The sequence below is a fragment of the Rhipicephalus sanguineus genome, chromosome 6 (assembly GCF_013339695.2).
Source record: "Rhipicephalus sanguineus isolate Rsan-2018 chromosome 6, BIME_Rsan_1.4, whole genome shotgun sequence".
Lineage (NCBI taxonomy): Eukaryota > Metazoa > Arthropoda > Arachnida > Ixodida > Ixodidae > Rhipicephalus > Rhipicephalus sanguineus.
This window is the reverse complement of record NC_051181.1, coordinates 141,359,893-141,377,766: the sequence shown is the minus strand read 5'-3', so window position 1 is coordinate 141,377,766 and position 17,874 is coordinate 141,359,893. Positions and strand designations below refer to the sequence as shown.

Sequence of the window (17,874 nt, the reverse complement as noted above, 5' to 3'; positions counted from 1 at the left end):
AAGTACATTTTTACATATCTGTGCTCCATTTAATACATAAGGTGCAACATCTGCCTCGGTGGTGCAGTGGTTACAGTGCTCGGCTGATGACCCGAAGGTCGCCAGTTCGATCCTGGCCGCCACGGTCGCATTTCGATGGAGGCCAAATACTAGAGGCCTGTGTACTGTGTCATGTCAGTGCACTTTAAAGGGGCCCTGCAACATTTTTCCAAGAAACCGTTCAATGGCTTCATTAAAAGAGCTTATTGCCTCACGAATTGACTGCCGCAAAAATTTTTAGAATCCGTCAAGTACGAGCAGAGTTACAGGGATTACAAGTTACAAGGTTTCTATGGCATTCACTGTTCATATTTACTTATTTATTTAGTCAGATTCATATACACAAATGGCCACATTGTATTGAGCTGCTGTGGTAAATTGGAATAAAAAAAGAAACACTTGTAAATAGGGGTGTGCGAATATTCGAAAGTTTCGAATATTCGTCGAATATTACATTCGAAATATTCGTATTCGATTCGAAAATCGTGTATTCGAAAAGTTTCGAATATTCGATAACTTCGAATATTTGAAAAATCGGATGTGCGATTCGATTATCATGCATAAAATAACTCGTCTTCCACATTCCTGCTGCGTTCATATCGCTAAAAACGTTGCCGAGAGGAGCGATAAACATCGTAAGTATACACGGAGGCACGATATCTGCCTGCGACGAGCGCCCCAATACGTATGATTTATTGCTGGTGCATCTCCGGCGTGCAGCGCTGTTGGCGATCATGTAACCGTACATTTTCAATACTATGTGGCCGTAACGTGCCGCACTACCACTAGTTCACTATGCGGGACCACTTCTGACGAAAGACAGTGACCCACGTGACCGGTGGCGGACTGTAGGCACCTTCAGATACCCCAGTCTGGCAAAGCTTTGCTCCATGTACCTCCCTATACCAGCCACTTCTGTTCCAAGCGAGCGTGCCTTTTCAGTGGCAGGGGGGGGGGTGTCTCTGTTGCCTGATCATGTGGAGCAACTTATATTTCTTCATGATAACATCTAGTCATTACTTTCATTGAGCTAGCCGGGACATTGTGTTCTGGAGATAGCAGTGTATGTTGTGTTGCCAGTCCGGCTGTTAATGTTTTTTTTTTTCAAATAGTTACATGTTAAATAAAATATTGTTACTGTGGAGGCGTTTTTCCTTTGATATTCGATATTCGATTCGATATTCGAAGGTGGATATTCGTATTCGATTCGTATTCGAAAAATTTGATATTCGCACACCCCTACTTGTAAACAGAACCCTCCGATAAACTCCATAGTTTGGAAACCTTCGTTTAGCTCAGCGTACATTCGGCACATTTCTGCTAATACATATGATGAGGTAATCAGATTTTATAAATTCCTGCGTGTTTGTCTGAAGCGTAGTTTACTAAACACAGTCGTACAAAATGTTTTGATTGTTTATGTCAAGTATGAAGACAGTCATTCAATGGGCCTGTCTTCAGTGTTTGTGTTTTTTAATCTTCAGATCGGGAGTACGACCCAAACAAGCATTGCGGTGTCCTTATTGGAGACAGCGGGAAGCCATGCACCCGCTCCCTCACTTGCAAAGTAAGTGCTCATCCAAGCCATGGCTTAAGGTATGTCGCCACCTTTGAAAACGCATTTTTTTCCAAAAAACAGATTTTTTAATTTTTAGATTCCAAGAATCCCCAAACATTCAAAAATATTTTGCCGAAAGGATTATGTTTCTATCTTATTTAGGGGGTTCCGAAATTATAGCCAATTCTTGAACATGTTGTGAGTGGTTGTGAAACCGAAACTAGTGTTGGTGTGGTTACAGAAACTGATAAGTTAGCGAGCATCAGCGGCAGATGTAATTCTGATTTTTTTCACTATTTTCTGCATATGAACATCATTTAAGACGATCCTTTATAAGCCCATTTTAAAATAAAATTGTAAAGCTCAATATTAAAAAAAAGTTTACAGAAAGGTGGTGACATACCTTAAAGGGCCCCTAAACCATACTGGAGGTTGAAATTTAGTTGTGGTGTCGCAGATGTGCACAAGTCTACAATGAACTCATAGCCGTGAGAATTTTTCAAAATGGTGCCGTAATGGCAGAGTTACATGCGTTTGATGATCGAAATTCGGTCCTCGCTCATTTTGCTCTTTCCTTTGCTACACTCCGTTTGATGGTCCGTCTTTTTTCCTCGCAGAGTGCTCCTCGCCGTGTGAGGAGGATGAGCAGGAGGCAGTCTTATATCTACTGCCGACAAATGGGTTCTTGTTGGTGCTGACGTGACGAGATGCAGGTGGTGACATTACGGCCAACGCTAGGGAAACGGAAAAGTCCGGAGAGGAGCACAGAATTGCTTTTCTATTTCATGGCGCTCCTGCGGTTCATAGTACTGCCACGTTTGGCATTGTTGGTCATGACGGCATTCTGAACTCCATGCGAATGTTTACTTGAAATGGTAAAAAATATACCGAAGGTGGTTTAGAGGCCCTTTAAGTTTCTGTGTGTGTGTGTGCGGTCCCTCTTTAATTTGTCACCGAGCCAGATACATAAAGCTTAGCCCGTTTGCAATTGTCAAACCACATAGGCCTTGCTCCTTTTGTCTTACGCGACAAGACAGCACAACGTTGTTGTTCGGCCATTTGCTTACAGACCCACTCCTTGACGCTGCGCCGAGCAGTTGCTGGACGTCGCAAGAACTTCGACGAGCTCTTGTCTGAGCACCGAGCCACAAAGGAAGCGGCCCTCAATGCCAGCAAATCAGCGCATCCAGCATCGTCGTCGGCCAGTTCAGTAACGGACGGTGTTACTGCGTCACCCGCACCATCACCATTGTCATCATCTCATCACACTGGCGGGCCATCATCTACTAACGTGGCAGCGTCATCTGCCGGGAAACACGGGTGCCCCGGTGAAGGTGAGTTTTCAAACACTTCCCAAGTATACCAGCTGCAGCAGTGCAAACAACTCCAGTTTTCTCACCAACGCGTGTTTCTGGTGCGAGGATTTCCGAGCTTGATTGCCTCGAAGAACATTAGCTCAGAAAGAGTAGGCAAACCCTGTACAACTCAAAGCAGGAGGTAGGCCAATTTTGTATGCTCAAATGAGACCAGTTCGTAGCATCCATCAAGTTCTATCACACCACATTTCAATGAATGCAAGATGCTAGATGCCCGTGTACTTCAATTTGGGTGCACGGTAAAGGACCCCAGGTGGTCGAAACTTCCGGAGCCCTCCAGTACGGCGTCCCTCGTAATGATATCGTTTGGGACGTAAAACCCCCACAATTACTAAGTTCTATCACTCGTATGCTAATGTAAGAGCCCCGTTCAGTTATTGTGCTGTCCTGTCCTATAAGGAGAAATGGAGGGGCAGTGGAGAGTTTCATAACTTGATTTTCTCACCGGATGGCACGCATACTATTCTGAGAAAAACGTGCTAATGTTACACTTTCAAGGTGCACCTGGGAACTTCGCCTTTTTGCAAAGTGTCAGCATTCTTCTGGCACGTCCACGTAAGCATTGATGAAATCGCGATACAGAAATTTAAGTCTCAATTCACTACGGCTGCTAAAGTTTGAACGAATTTCCATTCCCGCCCGCAGCTCTTCCAGGCAATAGGACGTCCGGGGGATCGGGGCATGTGCTCGTACGAGCCTCGGGCGGTGGTGGTTCTAAGCAGAGTGTGTTGTCCAAAGGCTCCAGTACGGCTGCTTCCTCGTCTGGAGCCCCTGCCAAGCAGGACCAGCACGCGAAAAGGTGCGTACACTTTTGGGCCCAGGAGCCAAACCTTAGACACTAAAGTGAAACAACGAATCGCTTTAGATTGATAAATTGTGCTCTGAAAACTCAATTTCACCATCATATATTAGTAAAGGAGAAGTCATTGTCAAAGTTTCATGCATTTCAAAGTGTATGTTTCATGTTTGGGCGACATTTGCTCGACGAACCTTCCTGAAACTTGGTATGTCTAGTCTGGCCCCTTCAGAGGACAATGCGCATTATTTTTAGCGATTAGGAACTACATAGGACTTAGTAGACATGGCCAAATTTACGGTGTCATGGTATTTGGCGTGGGAAATTCACTGTGACGTCGCCACTCGCATTTTCTTTTTGCGCATTTTTCGGCTTACCAAGTGTCTTCTCATGGCAAGCGTGGTGATTTTGGAATTGTAACAGTCATTTACTAATATGAGAAACCTTGTTTCTCTTTTTAGTGTCCCTTTAACCCTGCGCTTTACTAATCAAAGCGCTTCTCTTCGCAAAGCTGGCCTCTCCAAATTGCATGCACTGCTTTCTCCAAATATGGCAGATCAGTGCTGCACGACATAGCAATGTGGAGTGAGGTTTGAGAGACGGAAAGTTGTCGACCACCCATTTTGCAGCGTGAATCTACAAAGTAAATCTCTGCCGATTTGTTGGAAAGAAAGCTTTTTGGTTGACGACACATTCAATAGAACTAATTTGCCATGTACAGTGTTCCCATGCTTCAAGTTGTCAGTCAACTCTCCCTCGCACTGTAATCAGTTGGCTGCTTGTTCAGGTCACCTGCTCTGCAAAGACGTTAGTCGCGCATTCGTATTTCAGACTAGGACAAATTTATGATCACCTAAGCTTAAGAAGACTGCATGGTGTTTGAGGTTCAGATTCAAGGTATGATGATTATTTAGAACTAAAGCCACAACTGTGGCAGACCTTGTGCATCTCATATCAAGTTGTCTGTTTGCACAGGTTCCACTCACGAGCCTACGAGGGCCATTATTTTATTCTGTTCAAGTGGTCTGATCTGTATTCCTTGACAAACTGTCAAGATCTGTAATTGTGATCTGTATTCATGTATTCAAGGCAGATATGTCAGCCGCTCTCCGACTACCATCAACAACTCGTCCATTTCGTGGCGTTTTTTCTTTTTGCCTCAGCACCCCAATGGACACAACACCTGCTGCACAGGCAAGTAGCCAGCCACCAGCCGGTAGCAGCTCTGCGAGCTCAGGAAGCACTGCGCGCCAAAGGCCTGACCACAGCAATGATCCATACGTCTCGCACCACCCAAGGCCGGCGGCTGTAAGTCGCACTCAGTCCACCACTGCTTGCGTTGCTGTTGCTTGCGTGTAGTTTTGCACACAGTAAAGCAGTGTTAGGAAAAGGTAGAAAGACTTGTGCCTGAGAGTATCCCAGATTCATCTGTAATTCCAAGCAAGCCATACTGTTCACCACATGGCTTTACAGTGAAATGTTGATGTATCAAACGTGGATATATATTGAATTATTGTCTATATAACTCCTTTCACTTCACCCCAAAAATCGCGTGCAATGTTGATTTTCTTTACATATATGTTAAACTATGCCCCCCGACCACATGCACTAAGTTGACAGGCGGCAGGTTTTCCCACAGTGCACTTAAAGCTAGAGGTGGCACTATGGGCACAGTGTCGGACTTCTGTGGCCATAGGTGACCGAATGCATCCAGCTCTTGGCTCGTGAAACTTTTTGAAAGAGAAAGCATCCCTGTAAGAGATTCTCGCCTTGAACACTGCCTCCGGTGACTAGCATGCGAACACGACGACAGTCTAGTCAGCAAGTGACAAAGGTCAGTGCGGGATCAATATGACTCGTACTGACCGACTTGGCTAGAGGCGGGACTTGTTGTATGGCCACAAATGTTGCCAGTTGCAACTTAGACTTGGTGGGGTTCTTAAGGGGGGACGTGGCAATGGTAATGGTAAATTTGGTCAAAATATCCTATTTTTCATTTTTTTTTTTTCAAATTTTTTTTTCAAGGCCTTTGATGATATTAAACTATTGCTAGCCATGCAGCTTTGTCAAGATTACTTCATTAGCTTAGGTAGTAATAACTTGCAGCCAATTTGGCTGTTGCAAATTTCTTCGCAGTATGCAGCATTTTGCTCGGCAGGACTTCACGCTTGCACTATTGCAAAGCTATGGCACTTTTGTTGGCCAACCTCTGTATTTTCAGGTTCCTTGAACCAAACGAGATGGGTGGCTGTGATGTGCTAATGTGCTAAGCACACTACAAAAACCAGTTCCAAACACCATCATGCAGGAGTTTGGAATTCAGACCAGTGTGCGAAATTGATTGCCTCGGCATCTGCGATTTCCAAGGCTACTGGTTCTCTTACTGGACCAGTGACCATTTCACCCCGCAGACAGCTTTGCAGGACTGTGTAACTTGCTTACATTTAGCCATCTTACATTATCCGACATCTTGAAATTGAAAATTTGCTACCTTTACAGGTGTGTACCTTTGGCCTGAGGCAAATGGGCAACGGCCTGTTTCTATTGGATCGGCGGTGGGACGCAACGCGTTCAGCTCTGGCATCGGCACTGGGCACCGATGGCACACAACCACCACCCCTGAAGTATGGGATGCCATTGTTGTGTGGATAGTAGAGTAGAGCCTGGCCGATACGTTCTCGTTTCGTACAATTTCCGGGCACCAATGTTTGGTACATTGCCTAACTACAACCGCACGGTGCGCTTTCCGGCCGCTGGATATCGCATGAACGAGAGAGATTGTGTGTTTGAGAGAGAGACATGCGTTTGAGAGTGTGGCAGCAGCCATAGGTCGGCAAACTCACACATGAGCCTACTCACTCAGACTCAGATCTTGCCATGAGTCTGAGTCTGAGCGAGTCCGGTTGAGGAAAATTTTGATGAGTCTGAGTCCGAGTGAGCCCTTAGAGCAAACTATATTTCTTGAGTGAGTCTGAGTGAGCTCCACATATTTTGCCAACCTGTGGTCCTCTCTACTCAACTTGAGCATTACTATCAGCCTTATGTCGCCTCACGTCTACTCACGCATACTTCAGAGCACGAGCGTCCATACGCCAGCTTAATATTTATTGAACAAATGCATGAGTTACGAAGGAAGGGGGAGGGTTCTCTATCAAGGGACGTTCTTCATAAAAATATCTCATGTGAGTCATCTCTTTGAATAAAAATGTCCTTACTGGATTGGAACAACTGGTAACTCGTATATAGAGGTACGACATAGAAAGGTGCCAAGGAGAGCACCGATTATGCGAGATGTTGCTGTTAAAGAGCATTGACATCGGGGTCGAAAAGCCAATAATATGCTAACGGACTCATGAGTTGACTCATTCACTCACCCAGACTCAGACCGAGCCGGTGAGTATGAGTTAGTCTGGCTGAGTAATGTTTTAGCGACTCTGAGTCCGAGTGAGTCCGGTTGAGGAAAATTTTGGTGAGTCTGAGTCCGAGTGAGCCCAAAGAGCAAAATATATTTCATGACTGAGTCTGAGGGAGCTCAAAATTTTTTGCCAACCTATGGTAGCAGCCCATCAATCACCTAGCCACATACAGTCGACGACCGATAATTCGGACTCCACGGGGAACGTAAATAAGTCCGAATTATCGAATGTCCGAAAAAACGAATGCGCCAGAAAAAAAATACTTTTGTTGAAACTTCAAGGTCCCGGTGGCCGAAAAAAGTTGTCAATGCCTTGCTGCCCGCACTTCCGCTTACGTGCAACCAAGTCCACCTGTATCTCCGCCAGTGTGATGTGATCGCTGTACGATGACGAGCTGGTTTCGTTCGTGAAGGCAACGCGTCTGTGCGGGGCACTTAGCGGTCGCACAAAGAGGCAGCATGAATGGCGGCGCGGCGCGTTTGGGTTCTCGCCTATTAAATGCGTGCACTACGCATGCAACTGCACCAGGCCACATGCACTATCGAGCAGTTGACTGAAGATGCTTATCGCAAGGCTTGTCAGCGATTGAGCCGTACTGGCGCGTTTGCCACCTGCCGCCATCACGCCTCCGTGCATTTCCACTGCTTATCCGTAAAGACATCGCCTCACGGCGCCGTGATAGCGGCCCCTTTGAATTGCCGGTCCACTTCACCCCATAGCACTTCAACATCGCGACAAAGCTGATTTTCGGACTCTGCTACTGTCGCAAACAGGTAGACTCGCGAAAGCGCTGGTTCGAACCTACGAGATGATAGACGCGGCAGAGGTGGGGGCTTCAGTTATTGCCTTTCGAACCTGCAATTTGGGCAGAAAGTCCGAAAAATCGGACGCCGAAGAGTTTTAGCGTCCGAAATTTCCGACGTTCTTGACCACTGACGTCTATGGGGCTCGTGACGGTGCCGCGAAAGCGTCCGAAGTTTCGAGCATGTCCGGAAAATCGGGCGTCCGAAAAATCGGCAGTTGAATGTATCTGCCGCCTTTCATTATCGTCGGCGCGGCCTTCGGCGCTGGCTGTGAGGGCACCGTTGGCACCATTTAACTCAGATCTTTTGAGACAGCGAGCGTAAAATGAAGCAAGTCTCAAGATAAAAATGAACGCGCGCGCAGAACGCTTTACCGCAGACGCATTCGACAAAATGGCGGCGATAGCAGCGCGGGGATACAGGAACCGGAATGTAGGACGTTCGTGATGTCGATACGATTTCCCATAGTTGACCAGTGCCTCCAAGATCAGCATTTCCAATCACAAATCTGAGGCATAAAGTAGCGATCGAAATAGAGCCTCATAGATCCCCAATTAGCTTTCGTTTTGATCTCTGAGGCCATACTTTGTTTGGTACGGGTGCCGGAGGAGATAATGGCTGGCGATTCGGCGTGCGCAACAGTCTCGGACAGGGTACGGATTATCGAATGTAGATCTCGCAGCTGTCCGAAATATCGGTCGTCTTTACACATTACTTCTATGGGATCATCGGCGGTGCCGCGCGACTATCCGAATTACAGAGCATGTCCGAATTATCGGTGTCCGCTTTATCGGTCGGCGACTGTAGTCTGTAGCCAGGCACAAAACAAGCATTAAGACAGCTTACTCAGTCATTGTGCTTCCAAATGTTTGCTTTGGCTTGCTTGACAGCTGTGGCGATAGCTTCAGGAAGGCACACAAAGAAATTGTTGCCGAGCTCGGACGGCCAAGAGCAACAATTGGCATGCACAGATGTGATGTTCGGCCAGCAATCTTGGCTCTGCTTGTGCAACAAGCTTGTGGTCATGTGACCTGTGGCCATCATGTGCGTTTGATGTAAGAGCCTGTTAGAGATCCTGCACGTGTTTGGCAAGGCGAGAAAATGTCAGCTTCAATGCACGTCTAGGGCTAGATGCCATGCAATCTTTGTTATAGTATTGAGGTTTCCAACACATGGTGTTCCATGGATATGAAGTTATAAAAAGTTAAATACATTGCTATATCGAGAATTTCATTAAGGTATGACTGTATTTGCAGTCAAATATTTTCTGTTTCTTACGTTTTAGTTTTCCCTGTCTTGTGTACCTAAGGTGTCATGACTGCTTCCTTTTTGTGCCCATTTCATGCACATTTTGTTTCTAGACTTGGAGTGATCTGTCTCAGTTGAGTCAGTATTTTCATGTCTCCTGAACCAAAAGAAGTGGGTGGCTGTGTTGTGCTAAGCACACTACAAAAACCAGTTCCAAACACCATCATGCAGGAGTTTGGAATTCAGACCAGTGTGCAAAATTGAATGCCTCGGCATCTGCGATTTCCAAGGCTACTGGTTTCCTTACTTGACCAGTGTCCATTTCACCCCGCAAACAGTTTTGCAGAGCTCTGTAACTTGCACCTATCCATCTTATACCATCCGATGTCTTAAAATTGAAAATTTCAAATGGCAGTACATGAAATGAGTGGGAGCAGTAGGCACAAAGAGCTAACTTTTATTTATCTACTGTGAGCGCTGTACGGTGGAGAGGATTACTCTCTGAAGGGTTTGCACCAAGATAAAGGCTTGGTGCAATGATGGCTGGACATGTGTGGTATAGCTTGCAGTGTGCTAGGAATTACAATACAGTAGAACCCCGCTGATACGTTTTTGAAGGGACCGTAGGAAATAAACGTAAGAGACGGGAAACGTAACAGCCGAAAAACAGGAAAGTAAAGTAAAAAGTTGGGCGAGTTGGTATTTGTTCATGATGACTGAGGGGCGCGAAAAAACGGTACACAAAGAAAAGAAGTACACGGGACGACGCGCTACTAGCAACTGGAATATTTTTATTCAGGAAAGACATATTTATAACGCAGTGAAAACAAATTTAACCCAACGAGTCGACCAAAAAAACCATATGCTCAGCATGCCTGCGTGAAGTAACGTTGTAGATAGGCTATCTCCCCTTCCTGCAGACTGATAGAGGGGTGACTGATGCAATCCGGCCCTTCTCTCTGTTTTCACCTTCTCACCGTTTTTTCGCGCCCCTCAGTCATCATGAATAACAGGAAAAACGGCAAAATATTTAGTGGTACAGAATTTTATTTCAATTCTTACGAGCAGCACGAAAATTGGCGCGCTCAGCCGCGATCTAGTCGATGGATAGAAACGCGGAGCTTAGGACGGCCTCATCTACAGAAATGTAATCAACGTATGTGATTTTTTTTAACACCAACAGCTGTAGGCATGAAAGAACTAAGCACACGCAATCACGACCGGCGCGGCGAGTCCGACCGCGAACCGCACTTACGACCATGCGAGCTCCAACCAGCTCGAACTCCTCCCGCTCTCCGACAAATAAAGATGATGATGAGTCTACGCCAACGCGATGGCAGAAGTGAATGCCAATCTCGAAGGCCTTGCTTTCGCCAGCAATTACGTCATACACGCCATGTTTGTGCAATACAAATCTCAAGGGCTATGCTTTTGTCAATAGTAAATGCCAATCTCGAAGGCCTTGCTTTCGCGAGCAGTTACGTCAGAGACGCCATCTTTGCAATTTGAATCTCGAAGGCCATGCTTTTGTTTGCATCAATTGAAAGATTCTGTTGCTTGCGCCTCTCATGCGGCTAATATTACGGTCAAACGAGGCCAAGCTGCGTGAAAATGCACCATGGCGGCTCTCTTTGGTAGTCACTCGGTCGGCTCCGAGCGCACTTCGCGACGTATCATACGGGAACGGGCCGACAGTTACGACGTAACAGCAGGGTTCCCAATACATTGTATCCTATGGGAGCTATGCCGGGACCGGCGGAAAACGACGTAACAGCCGGGAAAACGCAGCAGTGAGGAACGTAACAGCGGGGTTCTACTGTACTAATAGGAAGGAGGTGGGAAATGGTCGAACAGAAAACTCTGGATCTAATGTTTCAACAAGAGGACTTGTCTGCGTCGGGGCTGCAAATAGCTTTCTTAACAGCATGTTTATGTATGCTCACTCTCCCTCAAACTCAAAAGTGGAGTGGGAGAAGAGTAAGCTTGTGCACCAAGAAGGGAAAAGAAAAAGTATAGGTTACACCTACTGAAACATGTCGTTAGGTCAGCATATAAGGATATTTTATCAGGGAATGAAAAAGTAAGAAAACAGAAGGATAAAGATAGTTGCATTTATCACAGAAAAGAAATTACCTCTCTTTACATGAATCTAAATTTAAGAAAGAAAAAAAAGGCTTTGTGGATAGCTAAGTTGCGAATGTTGTTTGCTTGGCGTAATGTTTTGTCTCTAGTTTCCTCCCTCCATGTAGCCAGATTAGAGCCCGAGCTCTATTTAAAGGGACTGACAACTGAGCAGAACGCGTATTGGATCCTGGTAGAAATGAAAAGACCGGGAAATATAGGAACAGATTCCAGCATCTTTTTCGTGTTGTTAGTAGGATTTATATTTTCAAATCGTGCTTAAAAGTAACAAAAACCGGTAGATTGCGCAGCCTAGCGGAAGAGCCTTGAAGCTGGATTATGAAGTCGGTCACTTTGCTGTACGTAATCACATAGTCTGATGCTGTCATAAGCACCATAATTGGTCCTCAAAGTTAGAGCATGTATATTATCTCTCCCCGCTCTGTTCTGTGCTGCCTACAAGGTAAAAGGAGTTACATGGTGAGAAGCGGCGCTGCCTTCTCGGGTGCCAGTGGCTCATGTCAAGCCGCAGCACATGCTCAGTAAACCGCCGCACTCGGACACGAACCGCTCTTGAGCTCATTGTTTGCAGCATGCGTTGTGAAGTGTGCACAAGACTTCGTATTCGCCGCAGATAGAAAAATTCTGATTTAAAATGTTTTACGGTGTTTTCCACGTTACCATTCCACGGCTAGACACTTGACCAGTTACCTTTCCGTTGAGCTAAAAAACATAGGTGCCCTAAAAATTGGTTGTCAGTCCCTTTAAATGCGTTGCTGCAAGAAAGCCATACGACATGCTTTGTAATACCTGCTTTCTGTTAGATCATGCGAGAAATGTGGTAGCCTGGAATACTAAACGGCAAAACGGATACTGTTCACAAACCTAGCTGCAGCAATCATGACTTGGCTCGTCTGCATTTTGCAGGAGGCTGTGCGTGGTTGGCTCGCGGCTTCCAAATGCCGCTGGCTCTGGGTACACCAGTTCAAAAGACGAACACCAGCGCTCCGCCGATCTGTACAGCCTCGGCAGTGTGGCAGTGGTGGAAACTCCAGTCGCAGTGGCCACATCACAGACTTCAGTGCCGCATACTCTGGCCACTGCTGTTCGAAGCAGTCCACATCCAACTGGCACGAGTGGGGGCACTGTGAGCACTCAGGCAGTGCCGACGGCCAACGCCGCTGCCCACCCAGTGTCAAAAGCCACGCACCCATCGAAGCAAGCCGCTCCGTCCAGGAGTGCGGCGAGCAACTGTGGTGGCAGTAGTAGTGGCAACGTGCTTCTATCCAGTGGTCCTCGCAAAAAGAAGCCAGTCTCCTCCACCATCACGGCCGTGGTGACCTCCTCGACTTCCTCGCTGGTCTCATCATTGGCCGCGGTCTCGTCGATGGCAACCGGCACGCCGGCGTCGTCCGTGGCTTCTGCCGTGCAAGTGCCATTGTCGGGCACGTCGGTGACCTTTCCATTTAGGACCCATTTGGGTGCACTGTCGAGACTTCAAGTGTCGGGACAGGGTGTGGTGCCCAAGGACGGAGGAACGGCCATGCTGGTGACCACGGCGGATGTGCTCAATGGGCAGGTCAACAGCAGTGGCTTGCTTCACTCGGTGAAAATTAGCAAACCGGCGGTGGCCACGACATTGCTACAGTGTCGCCCCGTCGATGAGAAGGCTGCGAAGCCGGCTGCTGGGCCTACCCTGCTGAAGGCACGCAAACCGAACCCTCCTGCCTCTGGGCGCACCTCATCAACAGCACCTGGGATGAGGAACCACCACCAGCCTCCCATTTCCCAAGGCTTGGCCCTGCCGGTAAGTGCATGCTTACATGTGCAATGTGTGCATATGTGTTCTTTTAAAGGGACACTAAAGGCAAATATTAAAGGGGTCATGAGCCACTATTCCAAGTAATGATCTAATGACCTCAGTATGGGATTTTACTGCCTCCCGAATCGATTGCCGCAAAAGTTTCTAGAATCCGTCAAGAATGAGCGGAGTTACGGTGGTTTGGCGCATGCTCTCAGCACTTTCTCTCTTCTCGTGCCGACGAGCGCACTGGAAGCTACATAGGGAGGGATGACACGGGGGAAAGAAGTTACGTCAGCGCGCGTCATGAAACGCGATCGCTCCCCCGCTGTGATTCGCGTGCGCGAGTGCGGCTACCATGTACTGAGGAGTGCGGCGCCGGCAAGTGGCGGCACCCCGTGGCAAGAAGCGCATCTGATCCGAACGCCGCTCTCGATTTACGTCGGCTATCGGCCAATAAGCATGCTATGTCTCTTGCGAAGTAAACTGGCAGATCCGCGACGTCAACGTGCAGACGCCACGCCGACCGACGTGAGTGAGAACCGGCCTCTGTTTGAAAAGAGGGTGCCTGGGGAAACGGCAAATTCGCGCTCCGCTTGTGGCCTTTACGCGGCGCGCACGACTGTAATACAGTAAAAGCTTGTTAATTCGGATTTCTAGGGACCGGAAAATATGTCCGAATTAACCGATTGTCCGAATTATCGAATGGTCAAAATAAACACAATAAATGCAAGTTTTTTCAACATACCTTTACTTTACAAGGTAATCGCGGATGCGTCTCTGTTTTCGAGCATAAATTCGCGCGGACACAATTTTTCTGAGCTCTTCAAGGTGCTCAGCAGCTCGCATGCTGTCTGCGGTGCCAAAACAAAATTCTTTGAGGACAACGAGGGCCTCCGCGGCTTCCTTCACAGTACGAGGGGGCCTGTGTGGCTCATAGTGTGGCTGCTCCTCTTCACGCTCTTCGTTCTCGGATTCGTCGCCATGCATCACTTCCTTGACGATTTGCTCATCAGTCAGAGAGCCGGCAGTGGCAACGCCATCAATGCCGATATAATCGTCGAGTGTCACTGCATCAGGCATAACACTTCCGAAATCCTGCCCGTCGTCGGCACCGTCGTTCGGCGACACTTCGGCCACTGCGGCATCGCTGGAGTCGGGTACAACAAAGCCACTGTGCCTGAAACAGTTGGCAATGGCGTGCACAGGCGTGCTCTGCCACACATACGCGAAGAATGCTAACTGCGCTCAGGAGACTCACGTCGTATTGTTTGCCGACGTCATTTCAGGGCACGCAAAATTTCTACTTTGGTGGTGAAGTCTTGGCCTCGTACTTGGGCCGCTTCGCCGGCGTTGCCATCGGCGGAGAGTCCGTTCACACGAGAAGTCAGCACAAAAGCAGCAGCAACGATCAAGCTAAAGGAGCCGTACTGAATCGTTCCTCGATAAAACGGCGTTCAACGATGCAGCACACCAACGGAAACAAAGCAACAAAAATGACACCGCGCCATACCCACACGCTATCACACGCGAAGAAAACGCGTTCAACCAGTCTCAAGTCAAGCCAAGCCGATAATTGATGTCCATGGCGATGCAGCGTTTGAGCTTCACTTTTGTTCCGAATGGTTCTTTTTTCGTTTTCGAGCCTCGCCAGCGGCCCTAAAGTCGCCGAATTATCTGATTTGCAGTCAAATCTGTCCGAAATAACGAGCGCCCGGTCTCATAGAGTGATGCATATATTTACAGGGACCAGATGACGTGTCCGAATTAACCGATTTTCCGAATTAACGAGAGTCGAATTAACGAGCTTTTACTGTATTTGGCAGAGCAGTTCATAGCCATGTCAGCTTTCCACAGAATGTGTTTTCCACAGAAAGGGGTCATGAAGCCCAAGGCGTGCTTCAACAAAATACCGCATGCATGTGATGTTGCCGGATGCCCGAATGGTGCACGCCGCCAGTGCACACCGCCGCGCAGTAAAGGCGGGCAACGTTGGGCACGGCAACAATGATGTGCGAAATAATGGTTTCAGGCAGGTGATTTGAAGTGCGCTAACGCGATGCGGACCACTAAAACGTGATTTTATTTCAAAATAAGCACTTTCTTGGCATAAAAGTAGCACTACGAGGTTTCTGGACCGCTATTTCAACAATCAACATCGACTTAAAGGGGTCATGAAGCCCAAGGGGTGCTTCATGACCCCTTTAAGTCGATGTTGCCCAGACTCTTTCCCAGACATCATATTTTTTACCGCAAACAGGAAGAAAAAAAACGAACTGGCTGAGAAGGGAGAGGCAGAGAAGAGTTGTCGTTGAAAAATTGTGATAATGCGCATTTACCGGTCCATTGCTCAGCCTGCACGTGCGCTCCGCGGCTAAGCGAGATAAAGATTCTGGGTAGGGGTGGTGATACCTTGGGAAGGGAGCTGCTGGAAGCTTTCTATGTTAAGAGCAAGGGCACAGAGTGTATTAGTGACACGTCCGTACATTTGTACGGCAACGAGTTCAGACTATTCAGGTCGATGATTGATTAGCTATGCTACGGCTGCGTGCATGCGCTTTAGATGATCTGTCTTTTCCGTGGTTTTTTTCTCCTAAATAAAGCCAGTTGATGTTTAGCGCTTGCCTTGTACACTGTCTTCTTCTCTGCCTCTCCCTTCTCAGCCAGTTCGTTCTTTTTCTTCCTGTTTGCGCTAAAAAATATGACGTCTGGGATACAACACAAACTAGCCCGAGAAGAATTTTTATTGGAGAATATCTTTGCAGCTAACTGCAACATCAATTTCTGGATCCTCATTAAGTGGTGCTGGTTAACTCTTTTAGGCAGGGGTGGCAAGTTGTTGCAAGAAGCTTGCCTTTCATATATTCATACCCATAGACTGCATCGAAAATCGGGCACAAAATCATTCGCACAAGCTATACGAATGGCCTTGCACATGATGCAGAATTTGGGCTAGCCAGCAACTGTCGTACCTGTCTGCTAAGCTTAATTAACAAAGGTGTGCTTACTGCTTACAAGCTCGCACAAGAACATAACGCTCCAAACTGAATTTACTGGCAATATCATGGCATCAAGGTCTTACATGCAGTATCCTGCAAAATACTTGCACAACTACCTACTCTGGAAATGCATCAGGCCGCACAATGGACGAACAGGAGCACACCGATAGCCTCAACCATCACTAAATTTCATAAATTAGACATGAGAGAAAATTCTCTTGTGTTGTAAAGCACAATAAAATTTATTTTATCAGCGAAATTCTTGGCTGCCGAATAATACAATTTTGCTGCCTTGTTTATGTCGGCAAATTTGGTGACTGGTAGTATATTTGTTGGGTTAAATGCAAACATTTGAATGTGTGTTTGCGCAATGATTGATACTTTACCGTAATTGATGCTGAGAATTGGCAGAATGATTGCTTATGATTGCTTGCATTGTTCGCTGGGGGGTCTCTAGTGCTCAAGAAATGGACACAGTACACCTTAATGCATCACTTACAAAACAAACATATGTATATATTATTATACTACCACATGTAACACGGTCTCGTGCTTTCATATTGGAGAAGTGTATTTATTGCATGAAAAGCATTGAAGTTCTTAACTTACCGCCAAATGAGCACAGTGGCATGTTTCTGCAACCAGTAGACACAGTGATCACTTGCATTTGCAACCAGAACATGGTATTTCACATACTGGAGTCAGAAAATTGCAGAAATAGAAGGCTTTGACGTAATGTTATGCGCACAAGCTGTAATACTTGAAGTAATAATTGTCCCTTGGAAAGCATCGCTAATGAAAAACAACAGCACTACAAAACACACTTAGCACTTAGCTCCTGCAGTGTTATCTGCCAGGAAACAGTGTATAAGTAGACAGGTTTTATATAGCATAGAATGCTTGCATTAGGTTTAGCATGTTCCTTATGCTAAGTAAGCAGAACGCTTTTTGAAAGAGCTTTAGTGTAGCATCCGTAAGCGTGGATGTGCTGTAAAAACGCAAAGCTTCACTGCGCCAATCGAGAGTCGATATCAGAAGCAATGCTGAGTTATCGTTGGTAGTCTGTTAGGAAGAAAGATGACCCAGAGCGATAATGAGTGACATCATTTACTACCGATGAGCACATTGTACAAGCTAGCAGAGCAAGATGGTAGGTGCTATGCGGGCTGCCATCACTTCGAGGGTACCACCATCGGTGGCACCATCTGGTATATAGAAGCCAAAGCACTCTCGTGACCACGGCGGTGGATCCCCAAACTGACTGCAATCTTCGCGTGTGCTCACTCCTTGACTCCTTAAGAAATAGGACTAGGCGAAAGTTGTCGCCATTTATGCTTTACTGTCACAACGAATAATAAGCCAGAAGTCCGATATCGGATCTTAGCGGGTGGCCTTAATGCTGCCATGTTGCTACGCTATCCCCGCTACCCCACAACACTAAATTTAAAAGTTAGCGTAACCTGCAAAGCTATTCATAGCATTGTACGCTTGCACAGTTCGGATGTAGTATTTTGTAGCGTACGCTTGGGCATTGCACTGCTGTGCTAGAACTGTCTAGTCTTATAGACGCTATGGTGCGAAAGAGGGGCCACCACACAGAAAAGTATGAAAACATGTCACAGAACACCTGTGATTCTTTCTTATGGCATAGTTATGTCTCTGAACAAGATGTTTTTCTGCATATAGTCTGTTTCTGTCACATCCAGTTGCCTCTCGT

At 46.8% G+C, this 17,874-nt stretch overlaps 1 protein-coding gene across 2 annotated transcripts in view; it reads left to right on the top strand.

The window, feature by feature from the left end:
• Window positions 1-17,874, top strand: part of LOC119396579 (ataxin-7-like protein 1) — a 28,197-nt gene that overhangs the window by 3,753 nt on the left and 6,570 nt on the right. For both annotated transcript variants that reach the window (XM_037663854.2, XM_037663853.2), the window contains exons 6-11: window positions 1,524-1,606; window positions 2,667-2,931; window positions 3,619-3,772; window positions 4,933-5,077; window positions 6,269-6,393; window positions 12,285-13,164. In XM_037663854.2, the coding sequence (XP_037519782.1) occupies window positions 1,524-1,606; window positions 2,667-2,931; window positions 3,619-3,772; window positions 4,933-5,077; window positions 6,269-6,393; window positions 12,285-13,164 (1,652 nt within the window). The remainder of the gene's footprint in view (window positions 1-1,523; window positions 1,607-2,666; window positions 2,932-3,618; window positions 3,773-4,932; window positions 5,078-6,268; window positions 6,394-12,284; window positions 13,165-17,874) is intronic.